At 58.1% G+C, this 22,151-nt stretch overlaps 1 protein-coding gene across 5 annotated transcripts; it reads right to left on the reverse strand.

Moving 5' to 3' along the window:
- Positions 1-20: 20 nt before the first annotated feature.
- LTBP4 (latent transforming growth factor beta binding protein 4) lies at positions 21-20,893 on the reverse strand. Of its 5 annotated transcripts, none has more exons than XM_088139589.1 (29): positions 20,301-20,887; positions 15,030-15,248; positions 13,840-14,072; positions 12,858-12,969; positions 12,522-12,596; positions 12,220-12,342; positions 11,293-11,457; positions 10,906-11,079; positions 10,602-10,700; positions 10,346-10,477; positions 9,876-10,001; positions 9,625-9,750; positions 8,908-9,033; positions 8,565-8,690; positions 8,354-8,485; positions 8,048-8,173; positions 7,807-7,929; positions 7,136-7,267; positions 6,786-6,911; positions 6,535-6,660; positions 6,254-6,397; positions 5,047-5,256; positions 3,502-3,576; positions 3,229-3,357; positions 2,966-3,115; positions 2,621-2,773; positions 1,596-1,993; positions 1,278-1,430; positions 21-1,131 (listed from the first exon to the last, which is right to left on the reverse strand). In XM_088139589.1, exons 1-29 carry the CDS (start codon positions 20,593-20,595, stop codon positions 925-927), a joined length of 4,515 nt encoding a protein of 1,504 aa, XP_087995715.1. In that variant the 5' UTR covers positions 20,596-20,887; the 3' UTR covers positions 21-924. The 5 variants fall into 5 exon arrangements, with proteins under 5 accessions (XP_087995715.1, XP_087995716.1, XP_087995717.1 ...); XM_088139590.1 differs by having other exon boundaries at positions 1,613-1,993; positions 20,301-20,881; XM_088139591.1 differs by having other exon boundaries at positions 1,278-1,427; positions 1,613-1,993; positions 20,301-20,878.
- Positions 20,894-22,151: the final 1,258 nt, after the last annotated feature.

Genomic DNA, 22,151 nt, shown 5'->3' on the forward strand with positions numbered 1-22,151 from the left:
TCCGAAAACTCCTGTTATAGAAAATATTTATTGGTCCAGTAACAGCAGTGAGGAAGTGACTGTGGCCCCCACTGGCATGATGCCAAAAGGCCCCCTGCCTAGCTGACAGCCCCTCTCTGGGTTGTGTGCATGTTTAGATGTGCAAGGGATTTTAAGCATCTGTTGTAGTAATCAGGGAGGTGGAGCTGGGGGAGTAGGGATGGTGGGGTATAGGGCCCCCTCCCCTCACAACAGGCACAAGTACCTGGGAAATGTTCGGGGATTTGGGTTTCCTTGCTACCCCCCTGCCCTGCAGGATGAATGTGGTTCTCCAGCCAGTCCCTGATGGTAGGGCAAGAGCCCAGTTGGCTGACACTCGCCTGCATGCTCAACCCTAATTCCATGCCCTCTGAGAAAACCCCACACTTTCAAAGGGCCAAAGGAAATGCAGAGAAGGAGCGGCCCCTTCCAAACGCCCCTGCACCAGGAGGCACTAGCCACCACCCTGCAGGATCGCTGGCCAGAGCGCCAGAGGCAACTGAGCTCTGACGTGGGCCTTGAGCCAATGAGGAAGGGCTCCAGGGGTGTGCCCTCCCCTTGCAAACTCAGACAACAGATGGAGCAGGTCTTGGGGGGCCCTTTGGAAAAAAATTTCCAAGGGTGAGAAGACGTTTTCAATCAGGGGCCCCTGGGACCAAGCAGGGAGGTAGCCACATTGGCTTCCCCCTTCCAAGGACAATACTTATTGGGGAGAGTATTGAACCCTATTTTGGAACTTCTGCCACCCCCACCCCCCACAGCACTAACCAGAAGCAGGGGAGACCCGCCTCTCCTGAGCACTGCCCGCCCAGCACTAACCGCATTCCCAGGCTCCTCCAGGGGCTGCAGGCCGACAACTTCCTGGGGCAGGAAGGGTGGGGCAGGCAAAGGGTCCTTTCACCTTCACTACCTTCCTCCATTCCCCGCCTGGACAAGTAATAAATATTTCCCCACCCGCCCCAGCTCAGGCTCGGCTGCGGGGTGTGTGGAGGCAGCGGGGAGGCTGTCCGGTGGGCACAGTGCTGGGGGGGCACAGGCAGCGGTAGGAGCCGTCCAGGTTGAGGCAGCGACCACCAGAGCAGAGCCTCTCCATCTCCCTGCATTCGTCAATATCTACAGGGGAGGAGAGAGACGGAGTCAGGTCACTGGAGGACCAGGCGTCGGAGCGGTCGAGATTTGGCCAGAAAGGCGAGCCACAACCCGGCAGCTGGGGGGCAGGCAGAGGCAAGCGAAGCGCAAGGGGAGGGGGCCCCTCTCACCACGGCAGGCCATGTGGGTTGGGTCAAGACGGTAGCCCTCATTACAGGAGCAGGTGAACCCGTCGGCGACTTGGACACACTGCCCATTTTCGCAGCCACTGAGGATCCCGCACTCCTCGGGCCGGAGCCCTCCAGCGCCTCCGAAACGGCCTGCTGCCGAAAGACCCACAGACAGCGAAACGAGGCTTCCTTTTGGCTCTGGCACACCCAGAGCCCAGCAGCCACACCTGCCCCTGCCCTCCTTTTCCCCTCCTAGAGGCTCCTCTAGGCCTTCTTTCAAGCCAGAGCCACCCAGAACACAACCGGGAGCCCGCCCACCTGCATCTCCCACTCACGGTAATCTTCGCTGGCCCGGCTGGGCCGCTCGGGATAGGAAGGCCCACGGCCATGGGATGGGTAGTGCCAGTCCGATTCAGGGGGGCTACGAGGCTGGTATCCACCCCGGGGTGGCTCAGCTGGGCTCTCCAGCTGTGTGTCACTGTAGGATGCATCGTCCAGGCCAGTTGCCTCATAGGGTGATGGGCCGTAGAGCGACTCGCGAGGGAGCGGGTTGTAGCCAGGAAGTTGAGGGCCAGGCCGGGCCAGGGGGTTGTAGACCTCAGGGCCATAGGGCAGAAAGTCGCCTCCACCATATTCAAAGGGCGCCCCCAGGCTCCCTGCCCGCATCAGCCCATAACTGGGGCGCTGAAGGACATTGCACAGGGCTTCAAAGTCATCTGGGGGAGGGGAAAGCAAAGGTGTGGGGGGGTAGAGGGCAGAGACTTTGCAAAGCAATGAAGGCACAGGGTCAGAGAGTCTCACTGGGCCCCCACGGTATGGCTATATGGACGGGATGTTGAAAAAGGACAGGATCATCTCCAGAGGAAGTGCGGTAAAAGGTGGCCCCCCAGCATCTCCCCACGTACCCCTGGGAGGCCCTGAAAATTCCTCGATAAAATTTGCACTGAGAGAGAAGATTCTCAAAGAACTGCAAAGCTGGACAAAGTAGAGGAAATCTGGGGTGGCGGTGGGGGTGGCTTAGGGAAAAGGCAAATCATGGCAGACCGAGGTGTATACCACTGCACGCAAGATGGGAACTTTTCTTGTGGGACAAAATCACCCGCGAACTCCTTTCCACCCAATGCCAAGATGGCCTCCAATCCATACAGCTTGAAAGAGAAAACTAGACAATGAGAAGGCTCCTCTCAACAGCTCCTAGCACCACTGTGGTTCTTCCTTTCCAGCACCTGAGGCAGCTGGAGAGGATGGGAGATGTTCTGGTCCCCCTCTCTGTTCACTAGCTCCTCTACTCAGTCCCTGCAGCTGTCACTGGCCTCACTCCTGTGGGGAAGAAGGGGACCTACCAGAGTCCCGGGCTGGGCACAGAGCACAGTTCATGCTCCAGGCTTCCCCATAGAGACAGCAACACTCCGTGTAAGTCACCCGGCGGTCCAGGCGGGGTCGGCTGCACACCAGGTCCGGGCCCACCTCTTGCCAGCATACAGCCAGGTTGTCATCTGGGGGAACCGAGCAGAGAGGCTTCAGAGAGGAATTGCCAGGGTGACCCGTCCCTGCTGGCACCTTTCCAAAGAACTGGGTATCAAGGATCGTGTTGTAATCAGAGTCTCCAAGCACCTCTCTGGCCATCTGGCAGAGAAGGCGGTGCCCTGGGCTAGAATTGATGGGCAGAGAGGTGGGGCAGTACAAACCCAAGCCGTGGCTCTCATTGGTCACGCAACGGCGCTGGGAGGGGTCCAGCACCAGGGGAGCAGCACAGGAGCAGTAATAGGAGCCAATGGTGTTGACGCAGTGCCCCCCCACACAGGGCTCGGCTTCTTCATCCAGACACTCATCGTTATCTGGGGTGACAAGGGCATCAGTCGGTCTCAGGACTGCAAGCACATCAGGAGCTGGGGGGCAGCAGCACAGCTGCCAGGAGAGCCACCCCAAGTATTCCCTAGCCAGCACTCACCAATGCACTCCAGGTGCTGCGTCTCATAATAATAGCCATTGGGGCAGTAGCAGGAGTACCCAGGAATCTTGTTCACACAAACCCCACCCTTGCACACCTGAGAGCTGAAGAGGGCACACTCATCCACATCTGTGTAGGAACATCGAGTTGGGGATCAAAACAAAAACAGTGAAGAACCCCCCCTCCTCCATGAACCCCCAGCCCCATTTAAGCCTGCCCTCCCCAACCCTGCAGCAGAACTGGCCCTGTCTGGACACCCACAGTAGTTCCCACCTGCGACAGCCGGGACGTTTCTGATGTTGATGGTAGCGTAGCCACTGCCGTGAGGACACAAGCTCTGGAATTCAGCTGGAGGGAAACAGTGCATGTCTCAGCAGCTGCCCAAAGGGCCCCGAGTGCACCGCCCGCCCTCAGTCTGGTGGCTCAAGAGTGGGAAAAAGACCTCCTTTTCAAGCGTCCCTTCTGTTCCAGCTCCAGTTTAAAACCACGGAAATAGCCTTCATAGATACCTTCCGAGAAGATCCAAGACTGGGTAGATGGTAAACCCGAGGACGTTCCTAAAGGGCAAACTGGGCCTTTGGAGACTGTTGGTTTCCTCCAGAGCCATCCTGTGCTGACAGGCACCCTCAAGAGAACCCACCATCTGGAACCAATTTAGTGCCCTGAATGCAAGTTCCCATTTGTGAGAATGGCTCTCTCCCTCCCCATTTCCTGTTTGATTCCTAGAAGTCATAAGCACTGCCGCGTGCAGGATGGCCAATACCCTGCTAAAGGCTGGGGATTTCCGTGGCCAAGACAGCCTGGCTGAGCACCTCCCAGAAAGGGGGATCTGCGAGGGAGATCAGAGGCTGGCTTGCAGCATCTTAAGCCACAATCTCTCCCCTTTGCATTTCCCCAGAACGATGCAGGCACTTGTGGTGAGGATGGATCAACCCCTAAGCCTGGCCATGCTCACACCGCCTGCTTTGGCCACCCTGGAGACTTCTGCCTATGCATATCTGTTCAAAGGATCAGAGCCCTTGCAGAGAACTTGGGTGCGCTTGGCAGTTTGACTTGGGCCCATGCAACCCCTGCCTCTCTGCCTTGTTTCAGCTGCAGTGCAGACCTACTTTTGCCCCACAGCTCACACGGCTCGATGACACGGTTCTTGCCGCCTGAGCCCGAACCATACTTCAACGCCTTGTATGGCCAGTAGGAACGACGCTTAGCAGGAGACCTGCCTCTTCCACTGGGTGCTTATAATGGGTGGGCCCAGCACCACCACACAATGCTTTGGAGAAGCCTGTGAGGGGGAGGGTCCCCCAAATGCAGCTTTCCCAAAAAGTGGGTGGGACCAAAATGGGCAGGCAATTCCAATGAAACAGAGGATGAAAATGAAAAACTTGTCCCCTCACTCAAGTAGTTGCTAATTTGTACCCAGCGCTTAAATGGCCTGCACAGGCCAACCAGGAGGAAGCTGCGGCTGGGAGAGCAGCAAGCAGCCCCCTGCCTCATTTGGTGGCAAAGGGGCCCGAGGCTGGGGGGCTAATGCATCTCACTCTATGTAGAAGAGCAAAGAGGATGGTCTTGGAGGACCTAACCCTAATCTTAACCATGGTAGCAATCAGAAAAGCACAGTTTAAGCCCATCCCTTAACTTGAAAAAACCCTCAGTCAGGCCCCTCTTGTTCACATGAAGATGGGGGAGGGGCACATTCAGGCTTGCAAGATTCTGTTACTAGAGCTGTTCCAGTCGAAGTAGTTCTAGTCCTACATGGCACTGGTCTAGCACTGCACCAGAGCCCCTGCCGGGCGGCGCTGTTTACCCTCCCAGCCTTACCTGTCCCCAAGGAGGGGCAGGCCTGGATGTGGCAGTCAAGGCCCCAGCCGTGGCCAAGGCTGCAGCAGCACTCCTGGCGCGTGGTGTTCCTGGCCAGAACGTTCTCACAGGCCTGGGCTGCATTGGGGTCATAGTAGCACTCGCGTTGCAGGCCGTCACTGCTCTCTGACTGCACAGCATCCGGGTGCCTGGGGAAGGCTGGGGGACGAGCTGCAAGGAGAGGCCTTGATGGAACCCTTCGTTCAGCAGGTTACTGCTAAAGCGCTCTGCCTGGGGTGCCTTGGGTAGTCCAGAATGCAGTGGGTCTGCCAACGGGCAGCAGCCAATTTGGCAACATCACGCCTATTCTGCAGTTACTCTGTTGGCGACCTGGTTGCTCCCATTCAAAAGGCCAGTTATTGCCTTTAAAGCCCTACGTGGCTTGGCACCCAGGTATCTACAGGACCACCATCCCACCCAGTCTTGGCCCACCCGATTTGATCTGAGGGCTCCCACCCCATGACGGCGATGAGTCTTCTCAGCAGTAGCCTTTGGAACCCTTTCCTTCCCAAAATAAGGGATGCCCTCAACCCCCTGCTCTTCAAGAAGGCCTTAAAAGCATTTTGATTCCATAGAGCATTTTGGGTGCTGCCCATACTGGCTTGCCTTAATTAATATGCTATGTGCCTGATGACTTCTAATTGTTGCGTGGCATTGAAAACCACCACAAATCCCTCTGGAACTGGATAGTCTATTTGTGGATGAAACACATCACTGGCGGTGGTTGAAATCTCCAGAACTGCTGAAGCTGCTGCTCCAGCCTCCCCCTGCAGGCTGCAGCTACTCCTGCATTAGCCCAGGAGGGGCTCCCTGGGGGAAAAACTGCAGCTGCTCTCTTAAAAAACCCCATGCGAGGTCTGGAGATGCCATTAATGCCAGGGGCAGTTTGGAGCTTTGAGAAATCAGAGGAGGGGACATCCATGGCTGCCCAGCACATTGCTTCAGAGGCAGCCTACCCCCAAAGGCTGCCCACTGCGAAGGCCGCTCTGCTGATGGACTCCCAGAGGCATCTGGCCACTGACCCTGGGGAGTGGGGCCAGTTGGAAGTGCCTATGCTGACCCAGCGCCAGGAGGTCCTTGCCTCTCAGCTGGGGAAGGAGACCGAGCTTTTGCACCACAGGCCTCTCCCCACTTCAATCCCTCCCAAGCCCCCTCCCCCGCCTCTCACCAGCACCGGGCAAAGCAATGCAGTGGCCAGTCATGGGGTCAAACTCTTCACCAGCTTGGGGGCAGATGCACAAGAAAGAGCCTTCCACGTTTTCACACGGTGCTGTTCCACACACCCCCTGTAGTGTCTCACACTCATTCACATCTGCGAGGAACAGGTGGAGAAGCAGGAAAAAGTTCCCCCTGGAATCCAGCCCTCCACCTCTCTCCTACAGCAGAAGGCTGCATTCCCTCTGCCCGTCTCAGGACCTCCCACCCCATGCCCTGCTGCCAGCCACATACCTAAGCAATGCCGTCCATCCCTGGCACTTTCATAGCCCTGGTCACAGATACACTGGAAGGACCCAAGCAAGTTGTGGCAGATGGCATGGGCACCACACACAGAACTGTTCTGGCACTCGTCCACATCTGCAAGAGTTACATCCACCCACTCAGGAGGCCTCATGATCTTTTGGTGGGCTGCTGAGTTGCAGAAGCCACCACTGAGGGGCTCCTTCTCCTGCCCATGGTCCAAATACCATGGATGTCCTCACCTACGCAGTCCCCAGTAGCGGTGGCTTGGTAGCCCGTCTGGCAGCTGGCCACACAGTGGTAGGACCCCAGTGTGTTCTCACATCGCTTCTCTCCACACACCCTGTACTCCTGGCATTCATTGATATCTGAAGCGGGGAGCCACATATTGGCACAGATGCAAGACTTAACAAGAAGGAAGAGAAGCCCAAACATCCCAGGCAGAGGGTCTTCTGCATTCTCGGGGAAGGCTCGCGTGCACACGGTTTGTGATGGTGCACAGCAGTTGCCCAGCACCAGCCCCTCACCAGCCCATGAGACCCAGAAGCCCAACAGCAGCCAGCCCCTTCTGCATGGCCCTGGCAGCACTCACCAACACAGTCTCCCGTGGCGCTGGTTCGGTAGCCAGCCTGGCAAGCCGCTACACAGCGGTACGAGCCAGCTGAGTTTTCACAGTGCTGTGTTCCGCAGAGAGCTGCCCCATACTCCTGGCATTCGTCAATATCTATGGGACGTAGGAAGAGAACAAGGCTCAGTAGGAGCTTCCTGTCCCTGGTGAGGGTTCGGAATTCCAGGGACCGAACCATGTCTTAAGCATCCAAGGGTCTGACCAACTACTGTGGAGCATCCCAGAATAAGCCCGTGGGGCCCCCATGTCTTCTGCAAGGGGACAAATGTGGCAAATCGCACTCTGGGGGAGCCCTTGCTGCAGGCCCTCCTGGGAGAACTACCAGCTAGAGCGGCATCAGCATCGGGGTTGAGAAGCTCTTGGCTTGTGGTCCTCCTCAGCGGGGCCGCTAGCGCCATATCAGGCAGAGTCAGAGTTTGTGCTTATCATGCAGAAGGTCACTTGGCTAATCCTGCGCCAACAGGAGCTCCCAAAGGGCTGGAGACCCCAAGGAACAACAGCTCTGCTGTCTTGCAGCTTCAACCAGAGTTCTGACTCCCTTGCCAGCCTCGGGTAGGGAGGGAGACAGAAGGACCCCACCCCACCGCACCCAGAGACAAACTGCCGCGAGGCTGCAGCCAAGAACTGCCACTCACCCTCGCAGGAAGCCTTGTTAGGTGTGCTGCGGGTGCCGGGGGGGCAATAACAATCGAACGAGCCATCGGTGTTGGCACAGTGCCCTCCAGCACAGGCCGCGGTGCTGAGGCACTCGTTGATGTCTGTGCAGAGGCCAAAGGGGAGGTCAGCAGGGCAAGACCACCGCAGCGGTTTCCTGGACCTCACCCCCACTTGGCATGCATTCAATGGCCCCCCCAATGAGATTGCAGGGCCTCTTACCCTCACAGGAGCCCCCGTCAGGGGTTGCAATGAAGCCCTGGGCACACAGACAGGTATAAGAGCCCTCGGTGTTGAGACACTCGCCCCGTGGGAAGCAGAAGTCGCCCTCCAGGCATTCGTTAACATCTGACAGGTGGACAGTAGGGAGAGATGAGCAGAAACATTGTTCTTGCCAGTGCTGCCCACGTCTATGCCTGAAGGGAACCCAGAGCTTGGAGAGGGGTTCAGTGTGGGTCCACAGAAAGGCGGCAGCCCCTGACCAAACCCAACTTGGGCCGGCACTTTCCTCTGACTTGCGGCACTCACCCACGCAGGATGTCCCCCCCACGCCCTCTGTCCGGTACCCTCGGGCACAATGGCAGCGGAAGGAGCCCTCCGTGTTGAAGCAGCGCCCCTGAGGGCCGCAAGGCAATCCTGTTGCTGCGCATTCATCAATGTCTATGGAGGGAGTGCGTCTGTCAGGGTGGTGAGCCTGTGGTGCCCCCAGGCCTCCCCCCTCCCCTGTCCCACTGCTCACCCAGGCACTGGTTCTCCGTGAGGCTGGCACGGAATCCTGCAGGGCAGAGGCAGCGGTATCCTCCAGGCACGTTCTCGCAGCGCCCAGAGCCACAGGGTGGAGGGCTCTGCAGGCACTCATCGACATCTGTGCATGGGACAGAGGAAGAGGCTACATCACAGAGTGCTCCTATGGACCTACTCAGGGTCTCCGGGCTCTGGGTGCTTCAGAACAAATCCAACAGAAGTGGGTTATCTGGGAGTGAAAGGGAGCCTTGCTGCGTGTGAACAGGGTGCTGTCGTGCCTCAACTGTGGACAGGGGACAGACCAACCCACGGTGGCAGCTTCTCCCTGGCCCCCTTACCTGCACACAGTGTCCCTAGTGGGTTGGGCTGGTAACCAATGGGACAGCTGCAGCGATATCCCCCCAGCACGTTCTCACAGTGGCCAGGCTGGCAGGCAGGAGGGCTCTCTTGGCACTCGTCTACATCTGGAAAACCACACTGTGAGTTCGTGTCCTAGGTCCTTCCCTGCCTTCTATGTGCACTCAGCCCCGCACATGCTTTACATGTCAGAAAAGGGAAGCCCTGGCAAAGGAGGACCAGGAGTGCCAGTGGTGGCCAACCACTGGTGAGAAGGGAGACCCGTGCTTAGAGGTACTCCTCCAGGTGGACTCGAGGTGCTGCAGCAGATATGGGGAGCATGAACCCTATCAGCGAAGGGAGTGAGCTCTCAGGTCCCAGACAGGGAAGAGCCCCTGCTCTCGCCCCGGCACTGGCTGGTAACCAATGGGGCAGGCCCAGCAACAAGAGGGGTGGGGAGGGGGGCCCTCTGGGAGCACTCATCACTATCTGCAGCCAGAGACAGAGAAGAGGGCAGGCGGCCTTGCCCCCGGGTGGGTAACTCCCCTGCAACCACGTTTTCCAAGAGCAAAAAAACATTCGGGTTTCTCTAAATAATGCTGCATTTCAATGCCCCACCTGCCTCCGCACGCAAGTAGAAAGGTCAGGGGAGGCAGAGGAAAGGAGCTGGTGCTGCCGGCCAGCCTCTCCGCTCCCGCCAAGGCACCCACCCCTATTACCTCGGCATTCAGAGCCAGAGGGGTCAGGCTGATAGCCACTGGGACAGGAGCAGCGGAAGGAGCCCAGGGTGTTGCGGCAATGCCCACCCGCACAGGGCTGGGGCACTTGAGCACATTCGTCAACATCTGGAAGGGAAGTCGGGCAAGTAGAAAGGTTAGAGGGTAGGCAGAGGAAAGGAGCTGGTACAGGGATGTGGGTACATGATGGGATGGCCAATTCCCCCAATGGCAAAAGCCTCCAGAACACTTACCCTGGCACTCCACTCCAGAGGGGTCAGCGCGAAAGCCAGCGCGGCACCTGCAGCTGAAACTCCCCAGGGTGTTCTGGCAGTCCCCGTTGGCACAGGGGCGTGGACTGCGACGGCATTCATCCACATCTGGAGAGGGGGAGGAAGGGAGTGTGGCTGGCAGCATGTTGGTGAAAGGAGGAAGAGTTTGGAAGGGCAGAACATCCAAGAGGGGCCCATTAATCTGTTCCTCCCCCCACATGCCCAGGGCCAGATGGTCAGGGCTAGGGAAGCTGGGCTCAACCCAGAATCCCCCAACAGTGTAAAACCTAAGCTCGGAGTTTTCCCTGAGCATCTATCTCCGAATGACAACCAGAAGCTGTGTCTTTCAGGTGGCCTAGAAGGTGAACTTGAATAGCTCTGCATGCCACCCCAAAGGGCTGGGCTAACATCAGTGCCCCCTCAGTTTTGGGCCCCCAGTTCTCCCAACTCACCAATGCAGTGGGTGCCTTGAGGGCTCAACCAGTAGCCACGCTCACACACACAAGTGTAGCCCCCCTGGCGGGGGATGCAACGTCCTGGCCCGCACACCTGGGGGTGCCGTTCACACACCCCTCGCCCAACCTCTGGGAGAAGAATGCCATGGGGACCTAGTCATTTCTGCTCTCTGGCCTTTCCTCCCTCTCCACACCACCACTGCAACCAGCCCCTCGCCAACTGGCATGGCCCTGCTAGAGGCCAAGGCCCCACCTTCAGTACTTGGTGCAGGTGGCCCAGATCCAGGTGACTGAGTGGGCAGGTTCCAAGGAAAGCGCTCCAACAGGGTAGTGGGTGGGGAACTCCTGAGAACTGCAAGCCAGAAAGAGCTGGCATAAGGAAGAGGGGAGGCAGAGGAGCTCCCGGACGCCTGCGCTGGGCAACCTTGGGGCACACATCGTGGCCAGCCTGAACTGAGGGTGTGTTCAGAGGTGGGTTCCCTCAGATGGGCCTTGGGGGAGCGCAGCCCAGAGGGGCATCTCCAAGCTTTCAAGGACAGCAATCCAGGAGCACATACCGAGGGCTGGTGCTGCTGTTGTGCGAGGCAGCCAGGAGGAAGGTCCCTGCCTCCCTTGCTGGCGGGTCACAGGCACCCTGGGAGGGTCCTGGCCAAGGAAGCGAGTGTCATAGCGGAGGTCAGAGGCGGAGTAGTGATAGCCGGGTCCGGCTGGACAGATCTCCTTGAACCCCTCTGCCAGAAGAGCAGCAGCAGCAGGTAAGCGAGAGGGCAAAGCAGGCACTTCCTTGTGCTGGTGCCTATCCTGAGGGTCCTCAGAGACTCCCCCTTCATCCCGCAAACCAGTCCGCACGTGCTCCAGTGTCGTTCTCTGCCCCCCCTTTACTACGGCATCGCTAATAAACGTGTGCTTCTTCCATAGACCCCTCGCGCCACTGCCAGCCTCACCCGAGCCGAAAGGCGGACACCGCTCGCAGCCCTTGCCCCAGGCCTTGCCCACTCGGCTGCAGCAGCAGATCTGTTTGGTGATGTTGCGGAGGATGGGGAGGGAGCATCCAGCGTCCCGCAGCACTCGAAAGCAGGGACCTTTCACCTCTGAGATCACGTGGTGGGCTGGGGGGGCGACAGAAAGACCGTAAAGCATAGGGGTCGGCTCTGGCTAGCCAGCGGTCCAGGTGGTGGCTGGGTCTCCCCACCCAACCCCACCACTGGCTCTGTGGGTCAGTCTGTTTCTAGCGTAAGGTGCCAGCTCAGCCTGGGCACCCCGGGGAGAGTGGCTGTTTGCTACAAGGCCTTAAAATCCATTGATCCTTCCCCAATATAAAATTTTGCTTCATCTTAGATAAATTTGCATTCAGCTCAGATCACTTGGTTGTATAATTTGCCCAGTTTTGAATAACAAGTTAAAGATTTATTTCTTAATATCTGGACACAATTTCTGATCAATTGATTATATGTTTGGTACAATCTTGCTTTTCAATGGCCTGCATGTGGAAAGTGTTGCTTTCTCAACAGTCTGATTTTGCTTCCCCCTTTCACCTTTGTGTAAATTCTTCAAACTGAATGAACATTCAGTTCAAACCAAGCAAATGTTAAACGAGAACTTATTTCACCTCCAGTTTTTCACCCTTTGGGGTTTCCTCCATGTTGCTCTGGATGTCCAGGAGATGGCAGCATCTGTCCACCTAGACCTGCCTGCCTTGGGAGCCAGGAGGCGAAAAGATCCCCCCCACATGCCCCCCAGCCATCAGCAGGTTCATTTCCCAGGCTCAAGCCAGAGCAGCTGTCCTTCCAGCCCTCTGGACATCCAGATGGAGCCGGTGTCCCCCCACTCTCCAGCCCTCCAGCCCGCCTTCCCTTGCGGGCTAGACTCACAGATGCAGCTGCTGCGGGAGGAATCAAGGATGTAGCCCTCGTGGCAGACGCAGGCAAAGCTGCCGCGCGTGTTGGTGCACTCCCCGTTTTGGCAGAAGCTGCCCTCCTGGCACTCATCCACATCTGGCAAGGGGGAGAGGGTGTCAGGATGGCTGGGGAATCAGCTAGGGGAGGCTACCCCCCCGCCCAGCAGGTCCAGCCTCTCAGCAAGGCACCCTGCGGTCTCACGCAAGCCTTTGGCCGTTTGAGGGAGAAATCCCCCCCCCCCAGCAATCCATCCAGAGGTAGCCCAGCCCACTCACCAATGCAGGAATTATTCAATCGCAGAAACCCTCTGGGGCAGCCCACTTCATTCCTTCCGACTGGCCCAGAATCCCCTGTGGGGACACATCCTGCCTCAGGCATTGAGAGTCCACCCAACCTCCCTTTCCTGAGCAACCGCTCCCCTCCTCTGAGATGGCTTGTCATGGGGGAGCGTGAAAGAGGGGGGGTCCTCCAAGCAGACGGCTGCCTCCGTCTTGCTTGTGCCATGGGGGGGGGGGGTGAGGATCTGGAGAAGGAATTGGTCAGAGGAAGCCAGCGAGGTATGGAATGTTGTATACCCCAGGGCAAGAGCCCCCTGCTTTCAGCAATCTTACCCACTCTTGTGTCACCATTGGCACAAGGCAGACAGCCGTGAACACCCCAGGCTACTCCAGACCCACGACAACAGACCTCTCGGGTGCGCAGCCCAGGCAGAGGAGCACTGCACTGAAAGGGCAAGACAGTGGGCAGTTAGGCGATGCCCCTAACCAACCCAGCAACACCCCCACTAACCTTCTGCTCTCCTAGCAAGTGAGAAGAATGCAAGGCGTGAGCTCACACAAGCCAAAAATCCATGCCCCATGGTGCTGGGAGATCCATATTGCACAACAGGGGTCTCTGCAGTTTGCTTCTTCCTTAGAAATGTTTACCCTCTCCAGAAGTGCATGTTTACACATAATCAGGCCGTGCAAAATTGTATTCTTCCCTGTGCAAGTGGTATAGGGTGTGAAAAGATGCCTCTGGGTGCTGGAGAATTCCTTACAGAGGACCTGCAACTGGAGGGCCCAGGGCAGAGGCTTCCCTCCCTCCTCCAGCCTCCTGCCCGCCAGTCTTGGCTGAAGAGGAGGGAGCCAGCCAGAGGCGCCAAGAGCTGTTTTGTTGAGCCGGTTCTTCCATGGGCAGAGGGAGGCGGCCGTGCCTGGGGGCGGAGCTGCGCCAGGCCCACCTGCCCGGCAACCCGGGCCATTGCCAGGGTCAAGGGAGAGTCAAGGACGCGGGCGGGGAAGGGCCCCCTCGTTCCCTTCTTGGGCGCCGAGGCCGGGAAGGGGGAAGCGCAACGCGCTTGGCAAAGGAAGGCTGGAATGTAGGGCATCTGACCGAGGGCCACACCAGCAGGGCGGTCGCCGCCGCCCCAGAAGCCGGCACCGAAAACCCTCGTGAGGCTGGCGCGCGGCTGCGGGAACCTGCGGGCGGCCCCGCCCGGCCTGGCCCCTCGGTTCCCCTCCTGCCTTCGGGCAGGATCGAAAGCGGGTCGGCGGCTCCAGAGCGGCTCTCCAGCCAGCCCAGCCCCCGAGCGTTCGCGTTCCGAGGACCTACCTCTTCGCCCCGCAGCTGCTGGAAGCAATAGCCGAAGCCGGAGGCTTCGCCGTAGCCGCCGTCGGGGTCACGGCGGCCGCTCTGGGCCAGCACGCCGGAGAGGGCTTGGCGAGAGATCGGGAGGGCGTTGGGGTCGCGCGGCAGCAGCTCCTCGCGCACCCGCTCCACCTGGTGGATGGTGACGGAGGCCTCCGGCGGGTGCTCCACTCGCACGTTCACCATCGACGCCACACCTGGCGGGAGGGGGGGGATCAGCGGGGGCCGAGGGGGAAGGCGCCCGCGGGCCCCGGGCCCCGCCGGGCCTCTCTGCTACCCGGAGCGGGCGGCCCGTTGGCTCTGCGGCGCACAGCCCAGGGCCCAGGAAAGGCGCTCCGGGAAGGACGCTAGGGGCCAGCTGCGCCGCCCTGCCGCGCTGCCAGCGGTGCCAGCTCCCCGGTTAGCTCGGACCTGCCTCTCCTGCCCAAGGCCCGTGAGTTGCTGCTGCCGTTGTTATTATTACGACGTATTCAATTTGTACGGCTGCCCGTCTCATCTAAGTGACTCTGGCTGGCTCGCAACAGGTAAAAACAAACCAATAAAAGCAAGCTAAAAACCGATATACGAATATAAAAACTGTCCACAATCAATTTCAAAAACAGAAAATCAGATCAGCAGCAGAATTCATTCTACGTCAGCTCAGTTGCTGTGCCTGGGGCACAGCAGCAGAGCTGGGCCTTTGGGGCCTTCCTAAAGGCCGGTGGGGGGGGTCAATCGGAGGTCTGAGGGAGGGGATGATGCTCTGCAGGGTGGGTGTCATGGCAGAAAAGGTGCCCTTCCTGGGTCCCGCCAGATGACACCCTCTCGCAGATGGGACCCATAATGTGCCTCTCCTGCCGGTCCTGATGGGACAGGCAGATGTGAGAGACCCCCTTTCTTCTCTCAAACCCTTCCATCCCTTTAACCCACAGGTCCAGCTCTCAACCGCCCTGGCAATGATGTGCTTTATTCCACAGTGGCAAATGGGGAAGACGGGGTAGCCCTGTCTTTCTGTCCTCTCCTGGAACGTTCCTGCAAGGAACCCGCCCATCTTTCACAGCCTTGCTGCAGGCAAAGCGCTCCAGTGTCCTCGCGACAGCCAGCCGTTTCCCATCTTCGTAGTTCTTTCCTTTCTTACTCTGACTCCCACCCGCACCCACCCCATGCCTCCTTACCGTCTCGCTCGTAGCGATGGTTGGCAATGGGGAGGGTGTGTACGGACTGCCTTCTGTCCTCCGGCTCTCCCTCAATTCCACGGCGAGCAGGGGCTTGTCCCTGGCTGGGGTGAGGAAAGGCCGGGATGTGGCAGAACTTGCCAGTCCAGGTGGGGGGGCAGAGACATTGGTCCTTCTTGAGGCAGACTCCCCCGTTTTGGCAGATGAGGGGACACAGGACTGCAGGATGGAGAAAGTGTATTAGAGGGGCCAGAGACAGAAGGGAAAGGAGGAAGCCCTTGGTGGCCTCCTCCCATTTGCACTTCCATTCCACTTGCAGTGGGAATGCAGATGGGGGCATGACCACTGCACCGAGCAGCCTGGTCTTCTAAGCCCAAGGTCACCTTAATGGTCTGGCCCTGCCACATCCTCAACTGAAACTTTTCTTCTCAAGGAGAAGAGTTTCTGAGCACAGGGGAGGGAATGGGGAGGAAGAGATCAGCAGAGAGCCCAGGACCCCCTTGCGTCGTCCTTTCCAAATCCAGTGCCCTCCAGATGCCGTCTGCCATGGTGAACTCCTTTCCGGAGCATATGGATTGGCCCACTTGCAAAGATCACTGCTTGTCACATGAAGGGCACAGCTGAAAGTCCCTGCTGTGTTAATCTGGTCAGCCTCTCAGGCTACTCTCTCCTCCTGCCCACTCTGCTCTTAAAATCTGGCACAAAGGGAGCCAGAAACAGCAGCTCCTTGCCTGATATGCAGGATCCCAGGCAGACACTCTTGTCACACCATGCCAAATGCACCCTCTTGCATACCTGCCTTCTTCAGGTCAGGGCACATTGGCCGGCAGCAAGCAGGCCACATGGACAGTCACCCACTAGGCATTTCCAGGCACAACTGTGGACAGCCGGGCAGTCCTCCAGCCTGTCAGGAGGGTGCTCGAAAGCACTAATGTGCGATGCACATCCCTGCGGCCAGAGAGAGGCCAAAGGCCTGGCCAGGTGGAGGACCCGGGGGGTAAGGCATGGCCAGGCTGCTGCGCCTCCATTCTTTTTTGACGAGCCCTGTAGGGAAGGGCTGGGACAGGCTGCCCTGAGCTGCCAAGACCCCTCCTGGCTTCAGGGGATCTTTCCTCCCAGCAACCTCCAGCCTAGACTACTGCGACATGCTCTACACAGGGCTGCCCTAGAAATATGCCAGTGCAAACATTGACAGCAAACTAACAAGCAAGAATTTGACGTTTGGATCCTCTGGCCTCTTTCAGCCGAGGGGTCCCAGCCCAGCTGCTGTTGGGTTTCCTGGCTCCATTCAAACTGTTTGTTTTCACCTTTCAAGACCTAATTCATCCCCACAAGCGCCATTCCGCATCTGGGGTGGGACTGCAGACTCTCTCCCTCCTGGCCCACTGAAGCCGTGGAAGGCAGCCATGAGCTCTGGACTTTTCCCATAATCACACTTCCTTTGGGAATTATTTTGCCAGCCATATTTTTTCTGGCTGGGACCCAGGCCCCAGCCCTTTTGGGCAGTGTGTAACAGCTGGGCTCCAAGAAGGCATTTGAATAAATAATTTTAGAGTTCTTCTTGTTTGTCTTTTTAGACACTATGGTTGATTACTTTCTTATTTATATGGATTTTAGGATTGTTCTAAGTATTGTTGATCCTGTCACTCCTCCAGCCCCCAGGAAACAAATGGGATATTACTCTTGAGAAACGATAGCGTTAACTGAGAAACGTGCAGACTTGGGGGCCAAAGACATTCCTCAATGACCAGCTATGGCGCGCACACACACCGTGTCCTCTCTGCCCCCAGCCCTGGGTACACACGACCTGCTGGACTCCAGGCGAGCAACACCACTCGGTTGAAGCAAGCAAAACACATTGCACCTTCAGGTGGTGAGGGCTGAGTTCCTACAAACTACTCATCCCTTTAGTCTTCTGTACCTGATCTGTGTCTGTACTCAGGGCTAGCAGCGGGCTGTGGCAGAAGGCCCTGAGGACCAGGCGGCCCTGGCCAGTCCTTCTGTCCCACCTTCTCCCAGCTCCAGTGGGCTACTGACTCAGCCTTTCATGAACTGCCCAGGGGTTCCTCTGCTATGGCACCCTCCCTGATGAAATCCTTGGCTGCTTCCCAAGGAGGCAAAGAAATAACCCCAACATGACTGCTCACATTTTTCAAGGAAGTTGCACATCCTGCTAAGACATGCTACTTTGTTCTGGCATCTTGAATAAATCTAGGCTTAAAAATCCTGGGCTAGCAGAGTGTGAATCCAGCCGATACTGATGCCTCTTTACAACCAACCTCGCGTATTTTCTGGAGCTGCTCCTTGCCTTCCCTTTCTGATGATAAAAAGCCAGACTTTTAAAAGAAGGAACTGTAACACGGGGGCCCCAACCCAGGCAAAGGGCTCGGCAGCAGTGCCCGGGCCCCGAGGGATCCTCCTCTCTGGCAGGAAGCAACCAGGCCAGGCTGGCTGTGGAGCAGCCCCCGCCCACAGTTGCTTGGGACAGGGTGCCCTCTGGCACCTGAACCTTTTCAAGGCTGAGTGGCATCCAAACATCAGAGAAAGAAAATGTGGGGAGGGGGGAAACTCTTCAGCAAGTGCCTGGAAGGGCCTTTCCCCAGTCCTCTGCTCCATCCCTCTGAATAGGAATCCACAGAACCGTCTGCTGTGAACAGACATGTTGATCCTGGTAGACTGTGGTAAGCACAGCGTTTCTGTTCCTTTGATTTTGGTTGTTCGCACGGATGTTATTGGAAGGCAAGTTACGCGGGAGGTATCATTTTATACCCTGCTTGGGTTAAGGTTAGCAGAGATGCCCGGCAGAGAGAGAGGAAGTAGGAGGTGGAGCCCAGCGAGGGCGATTTCCAGCCTCATGCTTGAGGCAAAAAGACATCAGAAAGCTCTACGGCTATCCGGGCCCTTTAAGAAAATGGCACGTCTGCATATGTATGGGGAAGGTGGGGGGCGGGAGAGACAAAAACCTGAAAAGGCAGAAAGCCAGTCCCCCCCCCAACATAAAGCCCAGGGGAAGCAGAGGGGTGCTTGGCTGCCAGCAGCAGGGGAGCAGGGAACCGAGGCAGCGCTGGCCAAGAAGGGCACGGCTTCAGAACTTGGGCATGCCCTGTGCCCTTTGCCTGGAAACCACCATCCTCCTCAGTGGGGGTCGCCTGTTCCCAGGCAATCTCCCGCCTCCCCTCTCGCCTTGGGAGAGGTGTGCCGGCATTTGGTGGGGCTCTTTCCAGGAGCTTCTCCAGCTGGGCCCCTGCCAGCCACTCCCCCCCGCCAAGCCTTATGGATGCAGCAGTCTTTCCTCCAGGAAAAGGGCAACATGGCATCTGCCTCCCCACCCAATGTGGCCCAGTCAGAAGTCGGAAAGGGTCCAGAAGTCGCTTGACTGGTTGTGATAGCAGGGCTGAGGCACCAGACTTTAGAGCGTGGGCAGGGGGTCCTTCGTCTTTTTCCAGGCTGGTCTGGCTGATCCCACCTCTGCCGTGGCAAACCTCAGCTTTGAAGGGGGGTTCCGCCTCAGCCATCACCGTCCGCAGGTAAGGAGGCAGCCCCTGTCCTTCCAGGTTGCAGGTGCCAGATCTGAGGACAGTGGCCTCCTTTCCACATCGGGGTGCCTGAGCAGGGGACCCGGCTTTGGCTTTCACGCACCTACTCCCCCTCTGCCTATCAGAGCCCCACAGCTAAGAATACTTCCATGGAAAGAGTGGCCTGGGGAGGGAAAGCTATGACGCCATGAAACAGGAACATCTGGAACCACTGCAGGAGAGATTCGGGGCCAGCAGGAGCAGCATCGGGGGTGGGGTGGGAAGGGATGACTTCTAAGAAGCAGAGCAGTTGCCACGGCCCGGATCACACTGCAAAGTTGGACCTTCCTCATCTCCCTCAAGCTCCCGCAGGCGTCTTCTCCACCTGAGTGGTGGGATGCCAAAGGTTGTCCCTCCCCCATGTACGGAGCAGCTGCTGCTGCGAGCGGTGAAGACGGAGCACAGGAGAAAGACTGCCCCTGGATCACTGGCCAAGCCCCCCCGCTGTGCTCCCACCCACACTAGGCCTGGGTAGCATCAAGTGGAACAAACTGCATAACTCGAAGGGAGGAGAGGGGAAACAACCCCTTCCCTCCGTCGCGAGCCCCCCCCTCACACACACACACATGAGCTCAAGCTCGGAGGCCGTAGCGTTCCTGGGGAAAACTGAGGCTCACTCAGGGCAAGCTGGATGAGCACTTGGGCCCGGAATCCTGCCAGCAGCCTGCCTTGGCCCAGCCCAGCAACTGCCTCGCTCTGTCCCGGCGAACTCGGGAGGAATGGAGCCGAGGCAGACTGGCGCCCAGCCCAAGGCAGCTGGTCCCATCTGGTGGTGGCATGACGCCAGCCTCCTGTTTATGCTTTCATTTCCCAGCTCCAGGCCCTAAAGAGGCTCCAGTGGGACCTTGGTTTGGAATTGAGCCGCTGCGGAAAGAGCTAGCAGAGGAATGGGGAGGCCACCGGCAGGCAGCCCCCTCCCAAAAAGTGGGGGAGGGAGAGAGGCAGCACGCCAGTCAGTTCCGCACCTCTGATCTGGATTTCCCCTCTCCCCATGACTCCTAGCCAGAACACCGGCAGGCCGTTCTGGGAGACCCACTAGCACCTACCTGGGAGGGGAGGGAGGCCAATCTGCCTTTCAGGCAGCTACACACTTCCTGGTTACAAGAATGACCCTCCCCTGCACCACCAGCTCCCGTTACATAGGGACAAGACCCTAAGCCATCTTCTGCATCTGCCGAGCACAAACAGGTTCAAGACCTGGACTCAGGGAAGCGGCACAGAGAAGTCCCATCCAGAGAGACCCTTTGGCGAGGGCAGCGGTTGGCAAAAGCGGGGGCAGCAGAAGGAAGAAACAGGGTGGGCCTACAGAAGGGGGGAGGTCCAGCTAGCTGCTGATCCTTGGTCCGTGCAGGGCTGGCCTCACCTGGGAAACAGGAGGGGCCTGGAGAACTGGGGGCCTGCCAAGGAGTAGCTGAGCCTGAAAGTCAGGTGAGAAGTCTAGTAAGGGTTTCCCCAGAGAGGGCACCTGATTTTGATCAGGCAGCAAAACGAGAGGGTGGGCATAAAGGTAAACTCGCGCTGAAGGAAGGTAGAGCACCCCATTCCCCAGCCCACAGGGTGGGATGCCTGCTTGGCCTCCTGCCCTCCCTCCCTCCCTTCATCTTGACCAGAGTTGGCAGGCCGCTTATCAAGGGCCCATCATCTCAACCCAGAAGCCAATGTTTGGGGCCGTTAGTGCCCCCCCATCAGTACTCACAGACACGGAATCCAGAGGCCCCTTCGACTGCCCTGGCGTTCTCCCCGCTGTACAGGGTGGTGACGTTGCCCTGCTCACATCGGTTAATGCAGCGCCCACTGCTGCAATGCACGCGGCAGATCGTGGGGGTGAAGAGCACCTTGACCTGCTGACCCTCCCCAGGCAGGGGGGAGAAGCCAACCAGCAGCAGCAGCACGGCCCACAGGAGGTGGTGGACGAAGCCCATGGCCCCAAGCTGAGCAGGGAGCCACAGCTCCAGACAGGCTGCAGGCAGGGAGGGCTTTGCGCCCACCATGGAGAGCGCGCAGACCCACCCGCTAATTGGAAGCAGCAAGCTTGGGGTGGGTGGGCTGCAAGCCAACAACAATGTTTACAAGGGAGCACGGCCGCCAGGAACAGGGTTAACTCTTAGCTGCTCTCCCCAAGCCAGATAGAAACTACTTTCCTTGGCTCTGAAATGCAGAGCAGCCTTGGATGAACGGCCTCTCTCCCCCCCCGACACACACACAATATGAGGTGCCAGCAGACAGACAAACTCTGCTGAAGTCACTCCAGTTGTTTCCCTCTACGAACATCTGTATGAGATGCGTCAGCAAAGTGTCATTCTGAAGGGCGCATGGCCTCCCCCGCAACCTCCCAGCTTTCCTCCACTGTGCTCGCTGGTGCCCTCGCACTGCCTTGTGTTAGTTCACACTGCTCCAAATTGGTGTGTCCCCACCCCAACCCCCTGCCATCACCAGGGCCAGCTCCCCCTCAGCAGCTGCTTCCTTCCTGGACTGACAAGACCACTCCTGTCCCCTCCAGAGAGGCTGCCCTGCCCACTCCAACGTTTAACTCTACCCCCCCCGCCCATCTCAAGGGTGAAGCTTCTTTCCCCCATCCCATTTCTGCCTGGTCACTGATACACAGGAGGCCAACTCTTCGTCAGCCTGGAAGTGCAAGACTTCAAATAGGTTTCTAAGTGGAAAGTGCCCCCCAAGTTTCTCCTCCTCAGCTGTTGACACACTCAGAGCTGCTTTGTCTTCGATTTCTGACATGCAGCGTCTTCCTCCTCCAACAGCTGTTCCCAGAAGAAGGATCCCCCCCCCCCCCGATTGCAAATCTCCCAGCAAGTGCAGCTTGGGAACAGGGCGAACATCTGCTCCGGCTGGACAAGGACTGGCTGGTCACAGTGGGCTCCTCTTGTACTCTAAGCCCAGTTCTCCAGATTCCTCCACCCCCATGCCTGCTGCTTGCTGCCTTCTCAGATATCAGGAGAACTTAACTATGTTCACTCTAGAAAAATGGGGGACACATGATCATAGGGCAAAAGAGGGAAAGGGTTCCATGCCCATAGCAACAGAACAGCTCTGGGATTTATGGAAGTTTCAAGTGTGTGCAAAATACATGGTTCACTCCTCTACCACCGCCCTCCCGCCCAAACTTATGAATGTGGAAACCACTCAAAGGCAGCAATAGGAGGTGGGGCTTCCTGACGGTCTCCCCAGGGAGGAAGCAGGATTGTGGGCGGTGGGGGAAGGCGCAGCACCCGCTCTCTCCCTTCCATTGCAGCTTAGCATGACATCATCTGGAAAAACCTAGCCAGGGGTGGAGGGGGTGGGGGTACACAAAACAACTGCTGGACCCAGAGGGGTGGGGCCTCAGCTGGACATGGGAACGCTTCAGAAACTTCCAATTGGGGGGAAAGGGGAAGAGGCATCCGCCTCCTTGGTGGATTGGCTCTCTCTGCAGAGAGAGAAGGGCCACTGGCCACTTCCTGATGGAGCCCAAGCCTCTGATATGGAGGAGTCTGTCCTGCTCTGCCCAGACACGTGGAATACAAGCTGGGCACCCTGGGATGTTTGGGACCCT

Source organism: Python bivittatus, unplaced genomic scaffold (genome assembly GCF_059951505.1).
Source record: "Python bivittatus isolate LINGU-HERP-01145 unplaced genomic scaffold, Pbiv_v1 ctg000310_np1212, whole genome shotgun sequence".
NCBI lineage: Eukaryota > Metazoa > Chordata > Lepidosauria > Squamata > Pythonidae > Python > Python bivittatus.